Source organism: Dendrobates tinctorius, unplaced genomic scaffold, assembly GCF_039654945.1.
Source record: "Dendrobates tinctorius isolate UK_male_01 unplaced genomic scaffold, ASM3965494v1 ptg000056l, whole genome shotgun sequence".
NCBI lineage: Eukaryota > Metazoa > Chordata > Amphibia > Anura > Dendrobatidae > Dendrobates > Dendrobates tinctorius.
The window spans coordinates 15,626,226-15,642,505 of record NW_027361724.1 but is presented as its reverse complement, the minus strand read 5'-3'; the positions used below and the strand labels follow the sequence as shown (position 1 = coordinate 15,642,505).

The following is a 16,280-nucleotide window of genomic DNA, read 5'->3' as shown; positions in this document are numbered from 1 at the left end:
CACACATCCTCCATCCCATAGGCCCGTGCCCATATACCCATCATACATATCCTCCATCCCATAGTCGAGTGCCCATATACCCATCACACATCCTCCATCCCATAGTCCAGTGCCCATATACCCATCATACATATTCTCCATCCCATAGGCCCGTGCCCATATACCCATCACACATATTCCCCATCCCATAGTCCCATGCCCATATACCCATCATACATATCCTCCATCCCATAGTCCCATGCCCATATACCCATCATACATATCCGCCATCCCATAGTTCCGTGCCCATATACCCGTCATACATATCCTCCATCCCATAGTCCCGTGCCCATATACCCGTCATACATATCCGCCATCCCATAGTTCCGTGCCCATATACCCATCATACATATCCGCCATCCCATAGTTCCGTGCCCATATATCCATCATACATATTCTCCATCCCATAGTCCCGTGCCCATATGCCCATCATACATATCCTCCATCCCATAGTCCCATGCCCATATACCCATCACACATATCCTCCATCCCATAGTCAAGTGCCCATATACCCATCACACATCCTTCATCTCATAGTCCCATGCCCATATACCCATCATACATATCCTCCATCCCATAGTAGCGTGCCCATATACCCATCATACATATCCTCCATCCCATAGTCCAGTGCCCATATACCCATCATACATATCCTCCATCCCATAGTCGAGTGCCCATATACCCATCACACATCCTCCATCCCATAGGCCCGTGCCCATATACCCATCATGCATATCCTCCATCCCATAGTCGAGTGCCCATATACCCATCACACATCCTCCATCCCATAGGCCCGTGCCCATATACCCATCATACATATCCTCCATCCCATAGTCGAGTGCCCATATACCCATCACACATCCATCCCATAGTCCAGTGCCCATATACCCATCATACATATTCTCCATCCCATAGGCCCGTGCCCATATACCCATCATACATATTCCCCATCCCATAGTCCCATGCCCATATACCCTTCATACGTATCCTCCATCCCATAGTCCCGTGCCCATATACCATCATACATATCCGCCATCCCATAGTTCCGTGCCCATATACCCGTCATACATATCCTCCATCCCATAGTCCCGTGCCCATATATCCATCATACATATTCTCCATCCCATAGGCCCGTGCCCATATACCCATCATACATATCCTCCATCCCATAGTCGAGTGCCCATATACCCATCACACATCCTCCATCCCATAGGCCCGTGCCCATATACCCATCATACATATCCTCCATCCCATAGTCGAGTGCCCATATACCCATCACACATCCTCCATCCCATAGTCCAGTGCCCATATACCCATCATACATATTCTCCATCCCATAGGCCCGTGCCCATATACCCATCACACATATTCCCCATCCCATAGTCCCATGCCCATATACCCATCATACATATCCTCCATCCCATAGTCCCATGCCCATATACCCATCATACATATCCGCCATCCCATAGTTCCGTGCCCATATACCCGTCATACATATCCTCCATCCCATAGTCCCGTGCCCATATACCCATCATACATATCCGCCATCCCATAGTTCCGTGCCCATATACCCATCATACATATCCGCCATCCCATAGTTCCGTGCCCATATATCCATCATACATATTCTCCATCCCATAGTCCCGTGCCCATATGCCCATCATACATATCCTCCATCCCATAGTCCCATGCCCATATACCCATCACACATATCCTCCATCCCATAGTCAAGTGCCCATATACCCATCACACATCCTTCATCTCATAGTCCCATGCCCATATACCCATCATACATATCCTCCATCCCATAGTAGCGTGCCCATATACCCATCATACATATCCTCCATCCCATAGTCCAGTGCCCATATACCCATCATACATATCCTCCATCCCATAGTCCCATGCCCATATACCCATCACACATCCTCCATCCCATAGTCCCATGCCCATATACCCATCATACATATCCTCCATCCCATAGGCCCGTGCCCATATACCCATCACAAATCCTCCATCCCATAGTCCCGTGCCCATATACCCGTCATACATATCCTCCATCCCATAGTCCAGTGCCCATATACCCATCACAAATCCTCCATCCCATAGTCAACCATTATGACATCATAATGAGCGGCGGGGCTTGATGACATCAGCGTCGCGATGGCAACCATTGTGACATCATAATGAGGGGCGGGGCTTGACGTGCACACACTGTTTCCCCATTATGTAGACAGGGGAAAAATTGTTTGGTGAATTGGAACGCGCGGGGTTAAAATTTCACCTCACAACATAGCTTAGGACGCTCTTGGGGTCCAGACGTGTGACTGCCAAATTTTATGGCTGTAGCTGCGACGGTGCGGATGCCTATCCCGGACATACAAACACACATACATACATACATACACACTTTGAGCTTTATATATTAGATCGGTAACTTGTTGCAAGCAGATTGAAATCATTTTTTAATATAGATTTTGTTGTGGAATGTTGACAGTTTTTTTGTATCTTTCTCTTTTTCCACTACACAAAAATACACAATAGGCCTCCTTGACACATGGGGTCTGATTCATCATTTTAATTTTTTAAAGTCACTTTTCTTTTTTTGTCTTGTGGTCTTCGTTAATTTTTTTTTTTTTTAGCCAAGTTCTTCAAAATAGCCCTCCCGATTCATGAATTTTGTGCAAAATTAAAAATTCTCTTAATTTTTGTCTTGAGCCTGTTTTACCACTTCTTTGCACAAAAAGTCACCTGTTAACACTAAAATGTCACAAAGCTGCACAAAAATTATAGGTGGCATAAAATCTCTCCAAAGAATTGCACATTTGTGGAAAAATGTTACTACTTTTTAAAAAGCCGTACTTTAATATTCAGCCGAAAGTATCTGGAAAGCCCAAAACTCCATCCACAAACATAAAAAACAAGCAAAGACGTATATAAAGACTTCCAAAAAGGCACAAATTACAAGGAAGAAGGCTAAAGACACCAAAAATGATAGGAAAAAAAGGCACAAATACAGTAATGAATCAGGCCTGTTGTTTTTTTTTTTATAGCTTTTTTGATGGTGAAAAGCACTAGGACTTGCATGCAAACTAACAATATCTTAAAGTGGTTACGATTTCAGAAAGATCCACGGCACCAAAGAATTTTCATAGGGATAAAATGTAGCCTTTGGTCCATTTTTAAAACAATACGGCGAAAGTTAAAAATAAAGTAGATGATGTGACGTTTCGGCCATAATTGGCCTCTTTCAGGCATTGTCTGGCTTGAAAAAGGCCTTTTATGGTCGAAACGTTGCATCATCTACCTCATTATTTTACTTTTGCCACATGTTTTTAAAAATGGATTAAGGCTATGTGCACACGCTGCGGATTCACCCGCGGATTTGTATCTGCGGATCCGCAGCTAAAATGACCTGCGGTTTTACCTGCGGATTGGCCAGCGGTTTTCCCCTGCGGTTTTACCTGCGGATTGGCCAGCGGTTTTCCCCTGCGGTTTTACCTGCGGATTGGCCAGCGGTTTCCCCTGCGGTTTGACACCTGGACAATGGAATAGGTGGAAAACCGCAGCGGAATCCGCAGAAAGAATTGACATGTCAATTCTTTCTGCGGATTCAAAACCGCAGCTTTTCCGCAGTTGAAAAACCGCAGCGTGTGCACAGCAGAATGTAAATCACATAGACTTACATGGTACTGTACACTGTCTGCAGAACTGCTGCGGATCCGCAGAGGCGAAATCCGCAGCAGATCTGCAACAGAATCCGCAGCGTGTGCACATAGCCTAAAAGCTACGTTTTAGCCCTATGAAAATTCTCTGGTGCCTCGGAACTTGTGGGGGGGTCACCCCGAGTCTTCACAGAGCAGCCATTGGTGCATGAGAAATATCCCCTGGATTCATTAATATCTTAAAGGGGTTTGCCGGGCCAGGCCAAGTTTTGGCAAGCACCGTAGCATGCCGAATCTGTAACATTGGATTCACAAACATATGGCAACGTGACAACCATTCACACAAGCAGAGCCAAATCTTTACAGTGCGTATATTACACGCTTTTAGGGCAGGTTCAGACGAGTGTACTTTCAGTCCGAGTGCGATACGACAACACATTACATCACACTTGGACCAATGTTTTGCTTAGGGAGCGTGCATATGTCCAATTTAGACTATGTGGAAAAAAAATCATTATGGCGGAGATTGATCCAATATTCAGATTGCACTCGGCCATGCAAGTCAATGAGTGCATGGAAAACATCAGACTGCACTTGGATGACATCTGAGTGCAGTCCGATTTCCGTACACTGACAGAATGGAGAAGATGGAGACTTTATTTCTCTATCTTCTCCTCTGAGAGAATCAGATTACACTTTGATCAAACTATGATTAGAGTCTGAGCAGAGTGTGATTAGTATAATTGATCCAATTTTCGCTGATGGCAAAATATATGCTTGTCTGCGCCTGCCATTAGGATTAGGATAGTACTTGCTGAAAATTTGTCCCAAACTAGAAAACCCCTTTAAGCTATAATGATGCTGCTGGTTCAGGTCAGGACTCAGGAGGCGCATTGATTATGGACAAGAAATACGTCTGCTATATGGTCATGTGAACTAGCCCTTATATTCGGTCCTTCTTGGAGGGAATTGCTTCTCCGATAGAGGTTTTTGTCCTTTCTCACTATATAAGCCTGGATGTAGGTATTACCCATTAGCCTTATTTGCTTAGAGTTCTTGCACAACACCTGGTTAAATATTAAATGGGACCAGTTACCTTTGTCTGTCTGTACAGGACTGTGACTCCCAAATATGACTGTTTTGTAGAAAGTGTTCTCAGACCACAGCAGTGATCTGGAATACGCCGCTCTCTGAACTACATCTTGTCAGGTCATATTGAGAGTTGCAATATTAAAAGGGTCGTCCAGGAACAAAATACTGATGCACGATCCACAGCATAGGTCATCAGTATCAGATCTGTGGGGGTCCGAAACCTTGCACCCCCTTGATCAATTGCTCTAACTGCGGCTGGAGATGTACACATGGACCTGAGCAGCAGAAACCAGCGCTATGTAAGGGTATGTGCACACGTTGCGGATTCTGGTGCAGATTTTGCTAAATCCGCAGGTAAAATGACCTGCGTTTTACTTTCGGATTTAGTGCAGATTTCCTGAGGATTTTCTGCAGATTTCCTGCGGATTTCTATAATGGAGCGGGTGTAAAACCGCTGCAGATTCCGCACAAAGAATCGACATGCTGCTGATTCAAATCCGCATCAAATCTGAGTGGAAAACGCCGCAGCGTGTGCACAGCGTTTTTTGATTTACATAGAATAGAATGGTACTGTACAACGCAGGAGAATCTGCTGCAGATCCGCAGCAGAATCCACAACGTGTGCACACACCCTAAGGCCTCGTTCAGACGTTCGCATTGTATCTTTTTCTGTCACAGATACATGTACCCATTATAATTATAATTGGTGCTGCTATTCACAGGTCCATGTTTTTTAACGGATTGTGTTTCCGTATAAAATACACTGAGACACATTTCCGTTTTTTTCCGGTATCATGGATGAAAAGGGCCGATATAAGTCTATGGGTCCGTGACAAATACGTACAGCACAGGGATGGCATCAGCGTGCAGTCTGTGTGCTGTCCCTGTATAACATTACAAAGCATAGGAGAAGTTGTGGCATTTATTTATATATCCATCCATGAAAAATACTGATGGTAAAAATACACTGATGACACCGGTACCATTATGTTCACGTACGTCGAAACACAGCCTAATATGTAGTGGCTGCCGCCAAGTCCTGCAGGACAGCTTCTAGTCTTTTGCGAGCTTGGTTCTGATCAAATCATTTAAATAAATTTTAATAAATTAAAGTTGAATTTTGGCAATAACATAAATGTTGCAAAAATAGTTTTTTTGGCATACCAACACTATTACATTATATTGATTACAAAATATTCATTAAACAATAACATAGACCTCTGTGAGGCGTCTGGAGTTTTCTTTCTCATCATGTGACTCCAATTGATTAGTTAATTTGTAACTGCTGCGTGTAGGACAACAAACAGCTCCCTGAATCGCTCCGCAGACAGACTGACAGCTTTCAGTAGAAGAGCAGGTGAACGTGAGCGGAAATATGTCCAAACTTGTGGAATGTGTCCCGAATTTCTCAGAAGGGACAAAGAAAGAGGTACCGGAAATGTGTTACTTTTCCAGCAATGTTTGTGACGCTTTGCACATCTGATTTTTCTATATGCTATTACTACTTGGGTCATCTGGGAAACTAGGTTTTTATCCTAGTAGTCAGTGTGCCTTTTCATAAAGTGGACAGACAAAAGATGTTCTCTTATATTTTTTTTTTTATCTTTTGCTGGAATTGGATGTAATTCTGGTGCTGTATGCTTGATATTAACTTTTGAAAGAGGATGTAACAAGACTACCCTATTAACAAATTTGTGCAACAAATGTCTCTAAAAATAAAAGGCTCTGCTCACATGTGGGTTGGGGCTCAGTTAGGCGTCTGTTGTTCGCACATGAGAGCTATGTGTTTTGTTTTGTTTTTTTCAGTTTGAACTCTTACCTAGTATAGTCTATGGGGCTGTGTGCATACATACTTTATATGTTTTTACAGACTGATACATGTGGATTTGCTCAATATTGATCTGGGTGTTAAGATTTGCACTGATGATTTTGATCCATGGCTCTATGAAAAAAAAAATTGACTACATTTGGATGCCATCTGAGTGCAACCCATTTTTCATGGGCTGCTAGATACCTTGTTTTTTTTCCCATCTATGAAAGGCACACCCATCTGAGACCAGTTTTCTTGTATGTCAAGGGGGGGGGGAACAGACGTATGAATGAGCCCTTGCTTTTGTTCCATGGGGAAAGAATATCGAGATTATTAAGCTTTTTCTTGCTGTTATACATAAGAAAAGCAAAAAAACCTCCAAAGGAAAAACTGACCGATTTTGAATTAATTAAATCATAATTTGTTGGTATCTGTTTGCAATTGTATCCAAGATAAGTTTTATATAATCCACTCTTCCATTATCCAGACTGTTGATGCGCTGGCAGCAGCTATATTTCAGACTGAGGGATGTCGATTGTTGGATGTGGACCCCGGCGCGTCCACCAACAGAACGGTGTACACCTTTGTGGGTTCCCCCGAGGCAGTCGTTGAAGGGGCGCTGAATGCGGCACGCATTGCTTTTAAGATGATCGATATGAGCAAACACAAAGGTAAGCGTCTGCCTCTCTCGTATTAACCTGACCTCATTGGAAACGCAGCACAGTCTATAATATAGCCTGAAAATCAGAGGTAGCAGCAGTCCTGGATGAGAAAGTGGTTCCTGGTTTCAATAATAATTTTGATCAGGGTTTGGGCTGATGGTGTGTTTTTTTTTTTTTTTTTTTTTTTTGTTTTTTTTTTCCCTCGAGAATTGACCACTGGTTCTCAACTGGATTGAGATCTGGTAAGTTTCCTGTCCTTGGCCCGAAAATATTTTGCTCACCGAGTCACTGTCACCTTTGCCTTGTAACACGGTGCTTCATCATGCTGGAAAAAACACTGTTCATAACCAAGTTGCTCCTCGATTATTGGGAGAAGTTGCTCTTGGAGGATGTTTAGATACATTTTCCATCCCTGATTCATTGGTATTTGTTAGCGATGTGCTAACAAACAGGTAATCCTTGCATGTGTGGCGGCTGTCAAACGGCTGCGTGACAGGCAGCCGTTGGGACAAGGAACGTATTTTTAGAGCTCACCAAAGTCGCTATGTTCGCACACAAGCATGCTCAGATAACACCTTATCTCAGCACGTTCACGCATGACTAGTTAGCAGATTTGTAGGACGGTAATTAATGTATAGCTGACTACATATTCCACACAGTTATATCCTTGCCCTTCAGGTGAGCATCCTCGTATGGGCGCTCTGGATGTGTGTCCATTTATTCCTGTCCGAAACGTGACCATGGCTGAATGTGTTTCCTGCGCAAACAACTTCGCTGAAAGACTAGCGACTGAGCTGCATGTCCCAGGTAAGAAATGTGCATTTATAGCCCTTATTCTGGTGACATTTGATTGCTAGTCAAAGAATCATACGAAGTTAAGTGAAGCCTAATTCATGAGGCCAACTTGGGGAAATAAGGCTCCGTGCTAAATACAGAAAATTATAAAACCATATAAAATCTTGGTGCCAAATTGCAACTTCTTAGTCCAATTTCTAGAAGGAGCTAGGCTCTTTGACAGAATGCCGAGTTGTAGATACAATCTTGTTAACGTAATCCACAAATCAAGTCTTAATTTTGGCCTCACTTAAAAATTACCATGATTATTTGCCAGGTATAACCCATATTTACCAGCAGAAATACGACATTAACAGTGAAAATGTAGGTAGGAACATGGCTGAAATGTCAGCCAAGAGTGGCAAGCCCAGCAGTTGAGGCGACCATTGAGCCATATAAGAATCCTGTTGGGAGATGGGAGCTGATGCCTAATAGAGGGGTAAGAATGGCAAACTGTATAACCGAAAAGGCAGAAACTGGAGACGTCTGGATGAGGGCAAGTGAGGGCTACGTGTGACGGCATCTTAACTCGCAAGATAATGTTAATGGGATATTGATCTTTGCTGTAATTTACTAGTGATCTTTTACCTTCACTATATTTTATTCATAGCTTCATTAATTCCACATCTTTTACATTTGCAGACATTATCACTGTCCCCATTGGGGCCCACAATCCCTATCACTATGTGTTTCTTTCCAAACTCCTCGCAGATGTTGTCGTTGTATTTCTTCCCCCTATGTCGGCAGCCTGTTGCATTGAAATTACTCATTAATATCCTGTAGCACTTGTCTACTAAACTATCAAACTTTTTTTTTTCTCTTATTCTAGTGTATCTTTATGCTGAGGCCGCACGCACTGAAAATCGAAGAACTCTCCCCACTGTGAGAGCTGGAGAGTATGAAGCTCTTCCCACCAAGGTAATTTAGATTACTTTTTACAAATATTATTGTTAATTTTCAAACTTTTTTTTTTACCCTGTAACATATTTGTCATTTATTTAGGTAGCTGTATATGTACAATAGGAAGTTATTTTAGATAAATATGGTCACTACAATAGGTCATGACAAATGTTTTACCAATCTTGTATCTTAAATTGCGGATCAATTTTAGTGGGGCCCTTTACAGCAATGGGTAATCTGTCACCTCTGATTCCAGCAATGTGTCACTTACTGGGCTGCTTGCTGTAGTTGTGGGGAAGGTGACTTGACGGACAGACGTGACTGGTAGAAGGCGGGGACGGTTTGTGCACTAGGGACAGAGATTGACAGGTTAGAAAGGTAACAGCAGGGAAAGACAGAAAAGGGAGTGCAGTACCGTGAAATGACCACAAGATGGCAGGGGAGAGTAGTACAGCGCAGATCCTGTTATCACAGAATGATGTGATTCCCGGGCACTGTGCTTGGGGTGCGCGCTCCCCCTTGTTAAGGGGCCGCTCACACTGTCCTAAAGTGTCCCCAGCCAATGGCTAGGAGACACTTATTTAAGGCACCTCCTCCTGCATGGAGGTGCCTGTGCAACCTTGTTAGTTCGTTATGAACACACTTGCTACTTCCTAGGTTCCTGCCTAGTTTGGCTAGTGTCTGTCCATCCCTAACATCCGTGCCAGCACCTGCCTTTGTCAGCCTGTATACCAGCCATGCTCATCTACATCTGTGTTCCTATCTTGCCTGCCTGTACTCAGCTTCCTGTCCCTTGGGGGTCAACTCTTGTGTCTGAGGTCTGTTATAGATTAGCACCTGGTGTCCATTGGGAGCCAAGTAGAGGCTCTAGTGAAGTCGGGTGCTTACCTAGTTCCTCCCCTCCAGGCTCTTCTCAGACCACAGGACAGTGGTTCCACCACTCCTATTACAGAACTTTTTTTTTTTTTTTTTTTGAATGGTTTTCCCCATTCTATAGCCACAGAATATAAGCACACATAGGTTGCAGCAGACTGAAAAATGGAACAATGCAAATGGCTAAATCTGTCTGGAAAATTCACAGTATAAATGGAGATGGTAGAGATCTCTATTCCACAGAACTAATGAATCAAATCTCAGTGTTATGGATGAAATCTCTAAGTTTACTACGTTTTGCTGTCAGCCTCCAATAGGCATACACGGCTGCAAATGATGCACGACAGAGCCCACGGTGACTCCATCTGCTTCATTAGTCCATGACCTCGCTGGTGCATGCGCCAGAATCCTTTTGTTGAGTGGTGCAGATGTAAGCTCCGATGATGCCACTGAATGTGTGTGGTGGTGGTGGAGCGCGCAATATGAAGGGGGGCCGCAAGTGATGAGTATGATTAATGGGCAATGGTGCTCATCCAAGCTTCACAATTCCTTTAAAACAGCTGATTGCTGGGAATTAGACTCCATCAATCTAATATTGATAGCCTTTCCTAAGAGCAGAACATCACTATAAAAATATCCCTGTGTAATTCAGACTGAACTCTAGTTTACTTTAATCTTTTGTTTTTTTGTTTTTTTTTTCCCCTCTAGTTGCAAAACTCAGAATGGAAACCAGATTATGGAGAGCCAGTTTTTGTTCCAAGTTGGGGGGCAACTGTGACGGGAGCACGGAAATTTCTCATAGCGTACAATATAAATCTATTAACTACAAAGGAACTTGCTCATCGTATAGCGCTTAACATCAGAGAAGGTGGTCGCGGGAAAGGTCAGGTGAGCAGAAATGGGTCTTTATGTGCTAAAGTATGACAAAATGTAATGGAATTTTTTGCAATCTGAATAGAGGGCCTGGCTTTAGAAATGAGATACAAAATGTTCACTATAAGACAGTTTTGAGATCTCTGATGGTGATAATGGGACCAGCCATGGGTTTCCTGACCACTCGGATATGAGGCTGTTGAGTTTGGCTAAGGAGACCACCGGCCGGTCGGGATAACTATACCCGTATTCGGACCCCAACGGTATGTCTTGCACGTACTTCTGCATACTTATTCACATTGACTTCAATTTTGGAGGATCTGTAGCCAGGCTTGCACTACAGGTTAATATATAGTGAGCGAAACCCTGATGGTCTGTCACCTAATAGGATGTTTTTGTAGCACTTTTCTATATCTGCTGCTCTTGATTACAGGCGACAGAATGCTAAAATTGGAGTCTCTCAAATAAGGCTGCCTAAATCTTGTGCCAGATTTTATTTAACTCATGTGAGACTTGCGGCTAAGAGGTTTCTTTCATTGACACGGTCATTTGATTGGTAACACCGGTGGTTACTCTGATACTTGTCATGATCAGACCACTTTCAAAAAAGCTGTTCTTGACATATATTTGCATAGGAAAAGCTCTGCAATGTGCATTTATTTTTCTCCCTGTTTTATTTCAGTCTGGACGTCTCAAAAAAGTGCAGGCGATTGGCTGGTATCTGCAAGAAGAGAATCTGGCTCAAGTGTCTGCAAACATATTAGATTATGAAATTACTCCTCTTCACATGGTGTATGAAGAAACGCGCAAAGATGCCAAGGTGCTTGATATTCCTTTTTGTGCCTGTAAGCTGTGTAGGTGTTTTTTTTTTTTTTTTTTTTTCCTCTTCGCCACGACAGCACCCACTGAGAGAGGGGCTCCGCCCCCGGAACAGGAAACCTACAGAGAGATAAATGGGGCGGTCCCCCTCGCTCCCTCAGTTTGGTTTCCTGTTCCTGGAAAGGAACCCGCAGAAGAGGATACCTGGTCTGGTAGCCGCCTGCGTGCATAATATGAGCAGCAGGGGCCCCAGGACTGGAAGCGGCGTCGGGCGGAGAGGCGATATTATTTATTTATTTTTTATTTTTTTATTTTTTTCCCCCCCCAGAGCTGGTAATGCAGGTGAGGCCGGAGGTAAGAATATTACCCCCCCCCCCCCCCCCCCCCAGGAAGGGGCGAGCGCATTACAGAGGCCATGAGGGCATATCCGGGATGGTGGCCGTGCGCCCCCCCCCCCGGGAGAAAGCAGAAGAGCCTGAGCGTTGTGCCAGGCAGCGCTACTGGGGATCATACCTGTGGCAAGGGGTGTGGCCGGGTGCGTGGGTGTCACTGTCCGGCGGCTGCTGCATCAGACTTCCAGCGGCGCTCCCAGGCAGAGGCGACCCGGAAGTGGTATGACAACTTCCGGGGTCAACACAGGAGGCGGCGATCGCGGGGAAACGCCCGCGCATGCGCAGATGGGGCAGAAAGAGAAAAAAAAAAAAAAAAAATGGTGGAGCATCAATAATAAAACCTATAAAAAGAAGCCACGAGCACAGCGCCAATGCGCAGTCATGTCATCCATAGATGACCCAGCTTCGCTCCCGTTAAATCAGCCAGTGAAATCCCCACATGGCAGCAGACAAAGCGGTACTACAAGGAGGAGAAGTAGCACCAGAAGAAGTGGCAGCTCCAGGAAGGAATCTAGCGGACCTTCCAGACAAGACGAGCCCTTAGAGAAAAAACGTAAAGAGAAAAAACCGTCCCACGCCTCGCCTAGGCCTGAGTCACGGACCCCGCAGCCGGTAGTTTACTGACGAAACTCACGGGTGAGTGTTTTTAGTCAGAATAAATAACTGATGTTCGTTTTTTCTGGTCCACACCCCCCTTTTTTTAGGCCAAAAGAACGGAGAAGGCGAAAAATAGAGAGTGTGCCTTATGTTCTCAGCCCCTCCCAGACGGCCACCCTAAGAAATTATGTCAGTCGTGTATTGAGGAGGCCTTACAGGACGAATCCTCGCGGAAGAAAGAGGATATCCGAGCGATAATTAGAGAAGAGCTACGGGCCTTAGGCAACTCCAGTAGTCTGGGAGGTCACGCCTCCGTGAGAGAAATAGGTTCACCGAGAGGGGGAGCTTCGCCGGCGTCAAACTCACCGTCAGAAACCGGGGATCTAGACTGATATATCCCAGGAATACCCTTGCTCAGAGGATGAGGAACAGACGTGCTTCCCTACAGATGGCGTCAGTAACTTGGTTAAGTCTGTCCGGAATACCATGGGGCTACCAGAGAGTAGGGACCCCAAGACTCCGCAAGACATAATGTTTGCAGGCATTTCCCGTAGAAAGGTCCGAGCGTTCCCAGTGGTCCCAGCTATAAAAGAGCTAGTAAAAAGGGAGTGGGAGAAACAGGGGCAGAGAACCTTCCTCCCCTTAACGTCAAAGCGTAAATACCCTTTTGACGACGAGGGATTGACGGCTTGGTCGAGAGCCCCCAAGGTGGATGCGGCAGTGGCCTCTACCTCTCGTAGATCCTCCCTGCCGGTAGAGGATTCAGGAACTTTGGATGACTCATTGGATCGTAAGACCGATACATCCTTAAACAATCCTGGGAAGCATGTACGGCAGCTTTTAAGCCCACAATAGCAGCCACGTGTACGGCAAGGTCAATGTTGGTGTGGCTGAATGACCTAGAGGACAATATTAAAAATGGAGTGGCCAGGAATAAACTCCTGTCCTCTATGCCCCTCATTAAAGGAGCAGCTGCCTTCCTCTCCGATTCCTCAGCGGACTCTCTCCGTTTATCCGCTAGAGCAGCAGGACTAACCAATGCAGGCCGGCGGGCCTTATGGTTGAAGGGGTGGAAAGGAGACACGCAAACAAAAACTAAACTGTGTGCTATACCCTGCCAGGGTAAGTACCTATTTGGCACGGAACTGGACGAGATCTTAACAAAAGCGGGGGAGAGAAAGAGAGGTTTTCCTAACCCGTATATTCCCTTTAATAGCAGGGCCTACAGAAAACCGCCGTTTGGCAAAAAGACTTTAAACCCCAGGATCGCTGGGGAAATAAGGAGCAATCTATTCGGAAAACGTCCCTTCAGAGGAGACAGGTTCCGCTAATACCAGTACACCGGTAGGTGGCAGACTACTGAAATTGAGCCACCAATGGGGGAAGGTAACATCCAACCCATGGGCCATTGATATCGTCTCATCGGGCCTAAAACTAGAATTCGTTCGGCATCCACCGAACCTCTTCCTATTGACTTCCATGAAATCCCAGATACAGCAGGAAGCACTAGAGATGGAGATTGCAGTACTACTAACTAAACAGGTCCTGATAGAGGTCCCAAGGGACGAAAGAGGAATGGGCTTTTAGTCTCCTCTATTTTTAATCCCAAAACCAGATGGCTCTTTCAGGACTATAATAAATTTAAAGAAGCTTAATACCTTCTTGAGGCTGAGGCCATTTAAGATGGAGTCAATAAATTCTGCAATAAAACTTTTGTTTCCCAGGTGTTATATGGCAGTCTTGGACCTAAAGGATGCCTATTACCATCTCCCCATATTCCGAGAGCACCAGAAGTTCCTGCGGGTAGCGGTCTGGTTCAAGGGTCGGATTCAGCATTTCCAGTTTGCGGCAATGCCATTCGGGCTATCCATGGCTCCTCGGGTATTTACCAAATTGATGCTGGAGGTGATGTCGTATGTAAGACTGAATGACACCCTAGTGATCCCTTACTTGGACGACCTGCTCGTAGTGGGGAATTCTGTTTCTCAGTGCGAAACAAGAATGGCTAAGATTATCTCATCCTTACAAACACTAGGCTGGCTAATCAACTGGGAGAAGTCCAGGCTAGAACCAGTGACCTGTCAGAGGTTCCTAGGCCTGCAAGTAGATTCCGTAAGTCAGAAATGCTTTCTACCAGACGCTAAAGCGGTGGCCATAATCAATAAGATACAAAATACTATAGGAAGACCCGTAATATCATTGAGACAGGGTATGTCCTTGCTGGGGTCCTGATATTGTGCATCCCGGCGGTGCAATGGGCTCAGTTCCACTCCAGAAAGCTACAGTGGGCTATTCTGCAGGAAACAGACTGCAGGGACGGTTGGAAGGGAGGATGTCCCTATCGCCGGAAGTGGTTAATTCCCTAAAGTGGTTGAATCCTACCAATTTGTCAAAGGGAGTGCAATGGTGGGTAACTCCCTCCAAGGTGCTCACCACGGATGCTAGCCCCTTGGGTTGGGGGGCCCACCTGGAGGAGCACATGATGCTAGGCCGGTGGCGTAAACATGAAATAGAAACCTCCTCTAATGTAAAGGAGCTAAAAGCAATTTACTATGCGATGTCTCAATTTCTCCCGCAGTTAAGAGGAACCCACGTGAGGGTCCAGACAGACAATACCACCGCAGTGGCCTATATAAACTGACAAGGAGGTACGCGATCGGGACCGTTGATGTCTATCGCGGAAAAGATCCTACAAGTAGCCGAGGTACATCTTCACTCCTTGTCGGCGCTCCACATAAGAGGAGTGGACAACTCTCAAGCAGACTATCTCAGTCGCCAGGTCCTATATCAGGGCGAGTGGGTCCTCAGCAGGCACGTCTTCGAGACGATAGCGAAAGAATGGGGCAGACAGACCTGTTCGCGACCAGAGCCAACAGACGTGTAAGAAGGGTTGCTTCGCTCTACAGGTCAGACAACCCAGACATCTTGATAGCCCCGTTTTGGCCCAAAAGGCCGTAGTTTTCATGGCTGAGAGCCATGTCAATAACCGACCCGTGGATCCTGCCGCTGCACCAGGATTTTCTCTCGCAAGGACCCTGCTACCATCCACAGGTCAAAGCCCTACACCTAGCGGCCTGGAATTTGAAAGGGAACTATTAAAGCAGAAAGGCTTTTCGAAAAACCTGATTAATACCCTGCTACAAAGTAGAAAAGAATCTACAACAAGAATATACGCTAAGGTGTGGAGGAAATTCCTGACCTTTCACCCAGCAGAGCTAGCCGGTGAACCACCCATTACGGCCATCTTAGAGTTTCTTCAAAGAGGCCGAGAATTGGGCCTCTCAGTAAATACTCTTAAAGTCCATATATCGGCCTTAGGAGCCCTATTTAACTATAACGTGGCAGCAAATAGATGGGTGACCCGTTTTGTTTCAGCCTGTCAACGATCAGAACCGGTGCATATTCCTCGGCTTCCTGCATGGGACCTTACTCTGGTCTTGGATGCCTTTACTCAGGCCCCGTTTGAACCCATAGATTCAGCATCAGTGAAGTGCCTTTCATTGAAAACTGCTACACTAGTGGCTTTAGTATCAGCTAGAAGAGTAGGTGATCTTCATGCTCTCTCAATAGACCCTCCGTTCTTGTCAACACGAGACAGACAGATCCGTCCTACCTTCCCAAACGGGTAACTAAATTTCTTAGGTCTCAGGAGATATGCCTACCTTCCTTCTACGAAAACCCGTCAAACCAGGACGAGGTGAAATATCACACCTTAGATGTGAGAAGA

General features: G+C 45.2%; 1 protein-coding gene across 2 annotated transcripts in view; it reads left to right on the top strand.

Moving 5' to 3' along the window:
- Positions 1–6,069: 6,069 nt before the first annotated feature.
- The window catches only part of FTCD (formimidoyltransferase cyclodeaminase), a 30,526-nt gene continuing 20,315 nt past the window's right edge, over positions 6,070–16,280 (top strand). For both annotated transcript variants that reach the window (XM_073577521.1, XM_073577520.1), the window contains exons 1-6: positions 6,070–6,222; positions 7,091–7,274; positions 7,944–8,072; positions 8,929–9,017; positions 10,581–10,760; positions 11,428–11,565. In XM_073577521.1, coding sequence (XP_073433622.1) covers positions 6,169–6,222; positions 7,091–7,274; positions 7,944–8,072; positions 8,929–9,017; positions 10,581–10,760; positions 11,428–11,565 — 774 coding nt within the window. In that variant the 5' untranslated portion in view covers positions 6,070–6,168. The remainder of the gene's footprint in view (positions 6,223–7,090; positions 7,275–7,943; positions 8,073–8,928; positions 9,018–10,580; positions 10,761–11,427; positions 11,566–16,280) is intronic.